Source organism: Cyprinodon variegatus, unplaced genomic scaffold (genome assembly GCF_000732505.1).
Source record: "Cyprinodon variegatus isolate N-32 unplaced genomic scaffold, C_variegatus-1.0 Scaffold284, whole genome shotgun sequence".
Classification (NCBI taxonomy): domain Eukaryota; kingdom Metazoa; phylum Chordata; class Actinopteri; order Cyprinodontiformes; family Cyprinodontidae; genus Cyprinodon; species Cyprinodon variegatus.
In genome coordinates, this window is record NW_015150737.1 from 640694 (window position 1) to 652819 (window position 12126).

Consider the following 12126-nt stretch of genomic DNA (forward strand, 5'->3'; position numbering starts at 1 on the left):
TTATTGAGCATCAATCTATGATTTATTGAATATATATATATATAAAAAAAAAATTTCATTGTAGCTGAATATTATAAGTGATTATCTATGATTGTCTCTTCTAAAACAACAACAATTCTTTATTTTTATTTTAGGTCCTGCTCAAGTTTCTGAATCATAGTGAATTTTACAGAATTAAACAGTTAAGATATTAATTAATTTTATATATCTTTAAACATTTTTCTTAACTGATAGTAGCAAATTTGTTTTTTTTTAGATGCTCTGGAATGAGTTTATATAAAACTATAAAATGGGTCTTTTTGTTTGAGAGTCAGAATCATTAAAGCTTTAAAACAAATCTAATAATAATAATAAAGGGAATAATAACCATGGATACAATCAATCATTTGGCCGATTAGTTTCTTTTAGATCAAAATTAATCTATAACGGTTGTTTTTTTTGATCATCGTTTATGAAACGAAGAAAAAATGATTTTCTTTATTTTTAGGGGCTGAAACAGAAAATCTTTTCATCCATTACTGAATAATTCAAAATTTCAAGTATGACTTTATTAATTCTTAGTTATTTATCATCAAAAATAAACTTCCTGAATAAATCTACATCTTTCCTAAAAAATTAGATAAAGACTTCGGACCGGTTGGAACTTAATGCTGGATTCTAGCTTTTTTTTTTTTTTTTTCTTGATCTAATTTTTATCCTTAAAGCTGGAATCAGCATCACTGCAAAAGGAGGCGTGATGCCGTCTCCATGTTCTGGATACCTGAATGTTTCCCACATTTCAATTAGTTCATTAAAGGAATTATTCTTGTATTTTGTTACAGAAAACTTTAAACCCAACCTAATCGGGACTTTGCACATCCCTGTTATTCTGAATCATGTTTCTCTGTGTGTTTTGCGTCGCTGTCGTCATCAGAACTCTCTCATTAGTTCACTCCTGCACCGCTCCAAGGAGCTCCTTTACCTTTAGAGAAGGTAAACTCTGGGCAGGAAATGGTTCATGCAGGCTCATGCACGCCGCAAAGAAATACAATTACTTGATGTCAGAAATAGAGATGCACCGATCCGATGCGCTGATCGAATATCGGGTGAAAGATCCCGATCCAGCTTTCCGATCCAGTGATTTCTATTTTTGTTGCTATCATGCGCAGCAACGCATTTACAGCGATCAATTTTAAGCAGTGATCATCTCATCATCCTGCAGAACAGCACAGCAGTTATTGATGATTTATATTTGTGTTTTTACTCTTTTTATGAGCTGTACAGTTATTTCATTAGACGATGTTATCGGATCAGATGTCGAATGTCGGCTGAGATGCTCGGATTGGAACGGATTAAACCTGATCGGTGCATCTCTAGTGAGAAACAGCAGAAGAAAAGAAAAGAAAAGCAGACAGCTGTTGGTCTCCATTCAAACACGCCTCCATGTCTGTCTGCTGTGCTTGGTAACTGTCTCCTCATTTTATATCATTTTTGCATTTTTACTTCTCTGAATCGTTTTTCTTGTTTTTTTTTTTTTGCTTAAGAAGCCAAGGCATTTTGCACCGAGGAGTAAACAACAAATGGGAGAGGTAGAACCCTGACCGCTCACTCAGAAAAGGAGGCTGGCCAGTAGATCGATAAGACAAACGCTGTCTGCGTTTCAGACATTAAAGCAGCTGAAGAGAAACGACCGGAGGGAGGAAAACAAGGTTCCAAGGTGAGTTCATCAGTTCGTGTGCAATCCTGAGAGCGTCGCCCCTCTCAGACGTACAGGATGACGTTGTTGTCCGCGGGACAGTGAAGGCCGTCGGCGGGGGGGTTCAGGGGCCTGCAGGAGGGAGGCTTCAGCTGCTGGCAGCTCTTCAGGTGAGGCGAGTCGCAGTCGTCCGACGTCAGCTCGGCGATGTCGTCCGACTGAGTGTCCGACATCTCCAGGTCGCTGCGGATGCTCTCCGGCTGAGCCAGGGTCACGTCTCTGAGCCCCTCCCTGATCGACGCCCCGGGCGAGCAGGACAGAGCCCCGCCCCTTCTGGAGCTGCAGTCCTGAGGCTCCTCCCCTCCGGAGGCAGTCGCCATGGCAGCAGAGCCTGGCTGTGGAGTCAGGTCCTCCTCGCTGGTCAGGCAGAGATGGCTGGGTTTGGTCTCGATGTCCACCTGGATCTCCAGGTTGGTGCAGTCCCTGAGGAGGAGAAACGCGTCAGAACTGGAAATACGACACGACATTTCACTCTGATGACAGATGGGGCCTGCTGGAGCGCTGGACCTGTTCAACAAATACCTTCTTACCTAAAACAAGAGATAAATCTTAAGATTTTGTCACTGAATTAAGTTAATTCTACTTTTGAAATTTGAACATATTTGAACATTTGAAAATAGATCTAAAGGTTCCATAAATCCCAGCCGGTGCTCTGTCAGCTCAGCATACCACATCAGGCCAGCACACCCTCAATAATACGCAATACTTAGAGCATCCTCTCTCTCCGCTCTCCTTACAGCCAATCACAATGTTTTAGTTCCAGATTCAGTGAGATTTTTGTCAAAGTTTTGTGCATAAAACAACAAAAAACTCCTTCACTAGGTTCACTACACACATCATCTTTTAAAAACAAGCATTCATGTCCGTTTGACGAGGATCTTATTAAAGAATGATCGGGACTTTTTCACAGAGAATTAAATATTTATAGGGAGAGGATCTTTTTTTATTTATTTATTTACTTTTACGGTACATGCAGAACTACTGAATAATTTTCAGATTACACGTAAATGATGCATGCATGCGTATTACTAAGGGTATGCTGGCCTGACGCGGGATGCTGAGCTGACAGAGCACCGGGCCTTCAAAGTAAAAGCATTAAGTAGGATTTTTCAAATTATGATGATAAAATGTGGAGCAGTTTAAAGGAATAGTACACCCAAAACATGATTAGCCTTCATTTTCTACTCACCCCCATGCTGAACAACACTCTGGAGTACTTTTTTGATATCTCAAATGCATCTGGAGATCTGGGAGGCTTCTTGCTGTCTGCTGACATTCAAATAATGGAGGTCTATGGCGCCCGAAGCAAAAAGGTCCATAAAAGTCCACAAAAAACGTGTCAATATTCCTCCATACTGCTCGTCCAATGTATTCCAAGTGTCCTGAGTGGGTAGCATCCAGAATTTACTCGAAACAAAGTCATTTAGAATGTTTTTAGAGCATAAACAGTAGTGTATAGGATTTCCTGAAAGCGCGTTCAAGACGCTACGGAAACCGGCAGACCAAACCAGATGAAAGTGCGCATTCAGCGTCTGCTCTGCCGATAATGCAAGCGTAGAAGAAGAAATGTGCTGTTTACCTGTGCAAAGAAAGAAACAACGAAAGAAAAATGTCTGAGGACTTCAGTGTTGAGGAAGAGCATGAGTTCTTTGCCGAGCTGAATGCGCATTTTCATCTGGTTTGGTCTGCCGCGGTTTCCGTAGACTCGTGAACGCGCTTTTAGGAAATCCTATACACTACTGTTTATGCTCTAAAAACATTCTAAATGACTTCGTTTCGAGTAAATTATGGACGCTACCCACTCAGGACACTTGGAATACATTGGACGAGCAGTATGGAGGAATATTGACACGTTTTTTGTGGACTTTTATGGACCTTTCTGCCTCGGGCGCCATAGACCTCCATTATTTGAATGTCAGCAGACAGCAAGAAGCCTCCCAGATCTCCAGATGCATTTGAGATATCAAAAAAGTACTCCAGAGTGTTGTTCAGCATGGGGGTGAGTAGAAAATGAAGGCTAATCATGTTTTGGGTGTACTATTCCTTTAAGCCTCAATCCACTGAAACCGTTGCTTTGAAACATCTCGACTCCAGGAAGGGAAACGATAAGAACCGCCATGTCGCCCAGTCGGACGCCGCTTCCTCTCACCTGTCAGGTAAGGTGTAGGAGGAGATGATGGATCCGGCCATTCCCCGGGTGCTGGCGCAGTCGCTTCCTGCTCCCAAGCTTCCCGTCTCTCTCTGGGCCGATTCCTTGTTAAGTTCGCCGGGTTGAACCTCCAACCTGGAGCAGCACAAACATCTCAGTCATGACATCACATCCTGAGTGCCGGATGACTTCAGGCTATAGAACCTCTGGATCTCTGACCTGCTGTACTTGCTGGTTCGGGTCCCCAGAGCGCCGCCGGCCAGCGTGTTGAAGTGTGGAGTGTCTCCCAGGTTCCCAGGGGCCACAGAGAGCCCCTCGCTGGGGGACGTGGTGCTCAGACCGCTCACCGCTCCGTCCAGGCTGCTCTCTCCGAGGCTCGGAGACTTCAGGGCTCGCCAGGCGTCCGCCACTGCAGAGTCAGACGGAGAACATCGACCCGTTCAGATCCAACAGATAAACCCGCTCGCTCTGCTGGAGGCTTTATCGTTCCTGTGAGGCTCACCTGTGATCGGACCGTCGTCTTCATCAAAGTCGATTCGCACGCCGCGGCCCTTCCCCCTGCTGACGCCGCAGCCGCCTCCTCTGCACAGCGAGATGGGGACGACGCCGTAGACGTAGGCCAGCATGATGGGAACGCCGATACCTGGAAGCAGGTGGTAATTTTAGAAAGAGGAAACTAAAAGCTTTTTTTACTCATTTGAGACGAACCGGGCGATTCTTACCGACGCTGACGGCTGCGATGACGGGGGCGGTGATGACAGACAGGGCCACGCCCCCCGTGATGGCAAGGTTCCTTCTGTGGCGGGACGCCTTCTTCAGCTCGTAGTGGGCGTGGATCTGTAGAGGACGGGAAAATTTAATCTTCTGATTAACAGAACTTCACTGGATTCATCCACATCAAAAATGACCTGCAGAAGCTCTGAGCCATGGAGACATTATTTATTACTGTTATTAATCTCCACAAGATGGCGCCAGAGATATAAAAATGAAACGCAGAGATGGCCTTTGCTCTCATTTAAACATGCAACCCCCCAGTCTTCCAGTAAGAGCTAATTAGTGTCTGACTGCTTCACAAAAGACCCACAAAACCAAAAACCTCAAACTGACACAAGAAAAACAAACAAAACAAAACATGAAATGCGAGAAAATTCAGTATCTGTGGGTTTAACTGGATTTTTGTCAGAATACGTGAGTTTATGTGGAAACTGAGAGGATCCGAGACCAAATTTGGTCATTTCTTGAAAACTTTCATCACCGAGGTGAAAGTGAAACTGCAGCATCATTGAGCAATGCTGTAAATTCCAGATAATCGCCGAGGGAGGATTGTGACAGAACCCCTGTGTCTCTGTGGTTTCCTGTTTCTGGTGCCTGCAGGTGAGCAGCCTGGAGGCAGCGGCACAAAGGAGGCGTCCATAACCCGTAATGAGTGAATGAATGAATGAATGGCGTGAGTGAGAAGATTGAGGGAAGAGTTTGTTAGAATCCACGTGAGACGTTTATCAGATGACAGGCTGCAAATGAAGGCCTGAACACACAGGCTGATGTTTCACAAGGTTTGCAGTCATTTCCCTTTGAAAAAAGCCCCTTTAGTTGATCATTAGCATTTCCTTTTTGTCCATTTTTACATGCAAACAGCGTCAAGCTAACCAAAATGGAAATACAGAACTGAAAACAAAAACGTTTATGTTCTGTTTCTGAGATCTTTACCTTATTAGAATGAATTTTAACATGATCTCATTCAATTTCAACTTTCTGAAATCTTTTAAAGGTGTGAACACTGAGCTTTCTTCAACGCTACACTTCTTCCACACAAAGCAGATTATTTAGGATTTTTTGTGTAGATTTTCTCTCTTCTGCTTTTGACTGTTAATGTAGATATTAAAATCATTAAATTATTTTTTTTTTCTATTTTTTTTATTTAAAAAATATTAAAATAAATAATTAAATGGTTTTATATTGCCTTTTCCGGATATATAAAACAGAAAAAAAATAAAATCTCACAAAAACTATAAAAATACATTAAAGTAGCAAATTACAACAAAAAATAGTGAAACAGACATTTAAAAAGGAAAAAAAATTAAAGGTATAGCGGACGATCTTTTATTTTGGGGTGGATCATCTAAATAAGTGGTTCTCCTGATTGTCAATCATTGATATATTTAAGGCCGTCCTACGCTCTCACTCCGCCATCTTTTTCTGCACATGCGCACTTTCCGACGTACGTCTGTGGTGAGCTACGGTTTCAGACAGTCACTGAAGCTCACCTTTCTCACCACAGTTCTTTGAAAATGGCCGAAATCATAAGTGAAAACATTTCTACGGACTTTATGAGAAGAAAAGAAAGGCCTCAGAAGAGGCAGATATATCCCAGAATGCTTTGCACGGAGAGCTCTCCTCACAAAGCACATTTTAAATAGGGCGTGCACGAGGAGAAATGGGCTCGTGCTTTTTTTTATTTTTATTTCTATTTCTACAAGTAAAAAACAATACAAAACAATGTAATTATATTAAAATCTATGTATGCATCAGTGAATACTGTGGTACAGGAGTATGTTGCGCATTAATCTGTTTATCCAGCTCTCCCCAGCAGGATGCTGCCTGTCAGTCTCTATAGAATCTTTCACTTAGGGGTGTGTATGGAGTGGGGGCGGGTCATGAAGTTGGCTGCTCGATGCTGATTGGTCAACATACTGAAGGATTTTTAACTGACAGTGGGCAGACAGTGAGGAGGTTTTCCTCATAAGTCGACATCGTAAAGTGATTATTCAGTCAAAACAGTCATTTTTCTGCTGAACTCTTGAAGTTTCTGGAGTTTATTATTTCAAGGCGCTTCATATCAGAGTCTTATTTTAAATATTTGTTCATGCAATACATGACATTTAGGTTTAATTAACACCCGCCACTGCTAAGTGGCACATTTAGGACTATGTTCTAAACAAATTAAGTAAACATAAATAATAATTGCATGCTTTTAGATATTTATCTCTGAATAATTATATTATTTTTTAAACTTTTGATTTGCCTATTTATTACCCATTAAAACCAAAAAGAAAATTAAAAGCAGATGTTAAAAATTGAAAATAGTTTAGAAGGCTAATTAAAAGTAAATTAAATAAAAAATATTTAGGAATTTTATCCTTTTCTTTGCTGTAAAATGTTTTTTTTTCTCCTTCATACTGATCACAACTCTTTGGTTAGTGGTTTGCTTTTTAACAATTTTTATAAAAATTTTCTCGCGCCCTTAAAGTTAACATAAAACCCGATCCAGAAACGGCCCTCTTTGGTGTCTCGGACACTCTTAACAAATTGGGTCATGATGTAACAACAGTTACATCACGTGATGTAACAACAGCAGACCTCCTAATTTTGAATCTTGGATCAAGCAATTTACAGGAATCCTGCACATAGAAAAAATTAGATTTGATTTAATAAACTGTCCTCAAAAATATTACAAAATTTGGAAACCCATTTTAGAACAACTGAAGCCATAAAGAACCCCCATCTCCCCCTCTTTTTTTGTTCTTCTTTACCCCATTTGTCATGAATAAAGGTGTGGAAACTTCTAATTGACTGGTTGAAACTCCATAAAGTGTTTTTTTGTTTGTTCTTTTTTACTTTCAGTACGTCTAAAGTGTAAATGAACAAATTATTTTTATAAAATATTATTTATTGTATGTCTAATGGTTTTTTTTGTTTGTTTTTTCTGTTTTCTATTTTTGTAACAAGTGCTAAAGGACATTAATCATTGTCATGTTCTTGTTGTATACCTGTAAAAAAAAAATCTATCAAAATAAAGTGGAAAAAAAAAATAATTTTTTTATAAAAAAAAAAACTTGCTATAAAAGACTCCATTTACACGCCTTGATGCGTCTCAGCAGTTTTTCTTCTCTCACCTTTCGACCGACGTAAACCGGGATTCCGATGACCATGGCGGGAACGGCGATGCCCGCGATCAGGGTGATTCCCACCGGAGCTCCGATCAGCGTTCCCAGCTGCCACAAGATCTTCTTTTTCCTGCTCCAAGGCTTCTTCCCCCAGAAGGTGCAGCCAGATGGACTGATGGAGGGAAAGCAGAGGGAGAAGATGAAGAATGACAGACCGGGGGGGGTGAATTCACATCACTGGGAGGTTCAGCAGGGCTGCTGCAGCTACCTGAGGTAGTGCAGGTCGGAGATCTCCTTCATGCAAAGCCAGCAGAACTCGCAGCCGCAGACGGCGCAGGTCATGTGATTGCAGCTGCCGTCGTTCATCTTGATGATGTAGGCGCCGCAGCGCGGGCAGGGCTTGATGTCGTCGGCTGGAAACACAAAACGAGACGAGTTTAGAACAACTGATCAACATTTCCGCATCTAAGACTTTAGTTCTGATAGAATTAAAGGAATAGTACACCCAAAACATGATTAGCCTTCATTTTCTACTCACCCCCATGCTGAACAACACTCTGGAGTACTTTTTTGATATCTCAAATGCATCTGGAGATCTGGGAGGCTTCTTGCTGTCTGCTGACATTCAAATAATGGAGGTCTATGGCGCCCGAGGCAGAAAGGTCCATAAAAGTCCACAAAAAACGTGTCAATATTCCTCCATACTGCTCGTCCAATGTATTCCAAGTGTCCTGAGTGGGTAGCATCCAGAATTTACTCGAAACGAAGTCATTTAGAATGTTTTTAGAGCATAAACAGTAGTGTATAGGATTTCCTGAAAGCGCGATCACGACGCTACGGAAGCCGGCAGACCAAACCAGATGAAAGTGCGCATTCAGCTCGGCAAAGAACTCATGCTCTTCCTCAACACTGAAGTCCTCAGACATTTTTCTTTCGTTGTTTCTTTCTTTGCACAGGTAAACGGCACATTTCTTCTTCTACGCTTGCATTATCGGCAGAGCAGACGCTGAATGCGCACTTTCATCTGGTTTGGTGTGCCGGCTTCCGTAGCGTCATGATCGCGCAGGTGCGCGCTTTCAGGAAATCCTATACACTACTGTTTATGCTCTAAAAACATTCTAAATGACTTTGTTTCGAGTAAATTCTGGATGCTACCCACTCAGGACACTTGGAATACATTGGACGAGCAGTATGGAGGAATATTGACACGTTTTTTGTGGACTTTTATGGACCTTTCTGCCTCGGGCGCCATAGACCTCCATTATTTGAATGTCAGCAGACAGCAAGAAGCCTCCCAGATCTCCAGATGCATTTGAGATATCAAAAAAGTACTCCAGAGTGTTGTTCAGCATGGGGGTGAGTAGAAAATGAAGGCTAATCATGTTTTGGGTGTACTATTCCTTTAAAATAAGCTGCTGCTTTTAGGAGTCTGGGAAGCCATAAAGCTTTACGAGCAGTCAGCCTCTATAGACAGCAGCCATAAACATTAAGACTTCAGCAGCAGCAGCCAATAGAGACGCTGAGCTCTGAAAACCTTAACAGGGAACTTAATGCAGATCAATCTCTAAAAATAGGAGATGAAAAACGCGATCTCACGGCACCGGGTTCTGAGGAAAATGAAGAGGCAACATCGTTTCCTCAATGCAGCAAAGAGACGGCAGTTTTTCCTTCCACTAAATTAACTGGAAGAACTCTTATCTTGTTTGTTTCCTGTTTCAGAAATACCTCAAACTCAAAAATGATGACATGTTCCAGTTTGGTTTGATTCAGTAACGTTTACAGAAACCAAAACAAAAGCTGGAAATCATTTAGAAAAAAAACAAGTCCTTTTTTTTTTTCTCTTTTCCATTACCTGCCAGGAATAAACTTGTTGTAAAGAAACAAACAAAACTCTTAAAGCCGTCGGGGGGTCATAAATACACAGGAGGGCTTTTAGAGTCGATTTCTAGAAATAAAACAGGTTTGCTGATTGAAGTAGGTGAGAAAAGTCTCGATTTGTACTTTTTGTCTAAAAATGACCGACACAGACACTTTATAGGAGTCTGAACCTGGGAGGCAATTTAAGCCGAGTCCTGTAGAGGAGCCAAACCTCATTAGAGTAATGGACCAAACAACTGCAGCACCCGCATTTCTCAGGGTTCTACTGCATGTTTGGACTCTGCTGCTCTGAGGTTTCTGCTATCAGCAGATGAATCTGCAGGGAAAGAAACGCTCCGAACCCTTCGCTTCGCCGCCAGTACTTCTGAAAACTTGGCGCAGGAGATTAGCAGAAAAGATCGGCGGCTAGAGGGATTTACTGGATGGATTTTTAATCAGAACAGGATTAAAGTGAAGATAAAGATGTTTGCTTGAACACCCTGCAGAGTTTATGCTCCACGTTTCTGATTGCATCACAAAGCAACACCTCGGCAACAACCGAGGCATTCTGTTTATTTCTGCTTCCTTTTTACATTTCTGTTAGACGCCACAACAACAAAAAAAAACTAACAAACAGAACTTAAGGTCAAAAACGTCCGACAACAGAGAAAAAAATATGATTCTTTTAATTTCTGTCTAATTTATCCAGTGAATCTTTAACCAAAGTCATGAGGGAAACCAACTGATGGATGTTTAATCATCCAATTTCTTTAAATCGGGGAATGTTGAGCTGCTTTTAGCATCTTTTAGCCTATTTCATTACTATTTCACCCTGTAATGCCTAATGTATCATATTTGATACATACGGTTTCTGAAATGTTTTGCGTCTGACACCTTTTGCATAATTTAATCGCAAAAACTTTGCTCAAAATCCTATTGTACACAATCAGATATACCTGATAACAGCCAGTAGAAGACGTTTTATTCTTGGATCAGGCTTTAAAGGGTTAATGGATGATTCCACAGCTACATGAAAAACATGAAGCCTGGATTAGCAAGAGGAGGTTTATGTTTTAGACCAGGTTGGTTTGGATGACCTTCTAACTTAATATATAAGATCCTCAGAAAAAAAAGCTTCTTTTATTCCCCTTAGACTGTCTTTAAGAAACAAAGAAGTAAAAACTGAAGCAATCTAAAAGAGGAAAGATGCTTTTCACAGCTTTTTTTTTTTTTATTTACTTGTGTGCGACAGAGTTTTGGTTAAACAGCCGAGCTGAATGTGTTAAATCGGTCTGAAAGCCACATCGTGCAGAAATGCAGCACGAAACCTGATCCCGGAGGTGACCTGAAGTTTTGGTGACATTTGAGACGTTTGACGGGTGCAGGATGCTGCAGTCGTGAAACTATCGAGAAACTGTGACAAAAATAGACACAGATGACTGATTTAAGCACTTCGCACTTCCTCCAGCGGTGGGAACGGAGCGCAGCCTCTGCTGCAGACGCCTCGCAGGGTTTTGATGCTGCCAGACTGAGCAGCCGGACGTGTGATAAAGTTCGATAAAGACACAGAGCGTCAGAAAGGTGTGAAAATCATTGTTTCGAACAGGAAATGCTGCTGGTGTGCACCGTCTGTGTCAGCGCTGGTGCTTATCCGCCACATCAGCAACACAACCAGTTTAGTTTGAGGTCTCAGTCGCAGTGTTTGGGTTCTGGGGAACTCACCGGGACCCTGGTCCTGCGTGTAGCTGGGCGAGTGGCCGCTGTGGGTGTGCAGGGACTGCGCCCTCTGTTGGCGGGCCGAGTCGCAGGTCTGGTTGGGGTGCCATGCCTGTTTGCAGTGGTAGCAAAACTCTGCGCCGCAGCCTTCTCTCCGACACACCAGTCTGGGACAGCTGGCACAGCCTGAGGCGATGACTGCAAACCTGAGAGCAAAACACGGAGGAGGCACAAATGAAGGAGTCAGAAACATTTTCCAATCTATAATAAGCACTGAAACAGTCGTGTGTTGCAGCATCACAGAGACATCCTGGCAAACAGAACTGGGCCCCAATAAGCTGCTTTTAAAGCCAGACTTAGAGGAGATCCTCGCAGCCATTTTGCAGCTTTGTTCCGTAGAACCCCAGACTGCAGGTGATCCAGGGGGGGAACTGGGAATAACTAATGAGGCAAGCTGTCATGTAAGCTGTTTCACACCCGTCTCCAGGGGAAAAACACGTCTCCATATCAGAGAGGCAGCGTGGGAGGCAGCAATCAGTGGTGCAAATGGACACAAAAATCCTCAGGAGGCTTTAAAAGCCAAGAACTTCCTGTTCTTTTTCATCAAACTGTTTAACAGCGAACAGAAACCACAGCCTGTCGATGTGGTAGCGTGACGATGACGATGATAAAGCTTCAACCTGTTTCACATGAATACAACTAAACTCCAAGTAAGCAAACATCAGCTCTACGGCTACAGTTTTGTAGATTTCACAGATTATAATTAATTTACTTTCTTTTAATTA

At 42.1% G+C, this 12126-nt stretch overlaps 1 protein-coding gene across 2 annotated transcripts in view; it reads right to left on the bottom strand.

Annotated features, from left to right (window-relative positions):
• Positions 1 to 1165: 1165 nt before the first annotated feature.
• The window catches only part of rnf19b (ring finger protein 19B), a 70855-nt gene continuing 59894 nt past the window's right edge, over positions 1166 to 12126 (bottom strand). For both annotated transcript variants that reach the window (XM_015383410.1, XM_015383411.1), the window contains exons 3-10: positions 11348 to 11547; positions 8037 to 8181; positions 7778 to 7940; positions 4607 to 4721; positions 4387 to 4527; positions 4104 to 4293; positions 3885 to 4019; positions 1166 to 2158 (exon numbers count right to left, since the gene is read on the bottom strand). In XM_015383410.1, coding sequence (XP_015238896.1) covers positions 1741 to 2158; positions 3885 to 4019; positions 4104 to 4293; positions 4387 to 4527; positions 4607 to 4721; positions 7778 to 7940; positions 8037 to 8181; positions 11348 to 11547 — 1507 coding nt within the window. In that variant the 3' untranslated portion in view covers positions 1166 to 1740. The remainder of the gene's footprint in view (positions 2159 to 3884; positions 4020 to 4103; positions 4294 to 4386; positions 4528 to 4606; positions 4722 to 7777; positions 7941 to 8036; positions 8182 to 11347; positions 11548 to 12126) is intronic.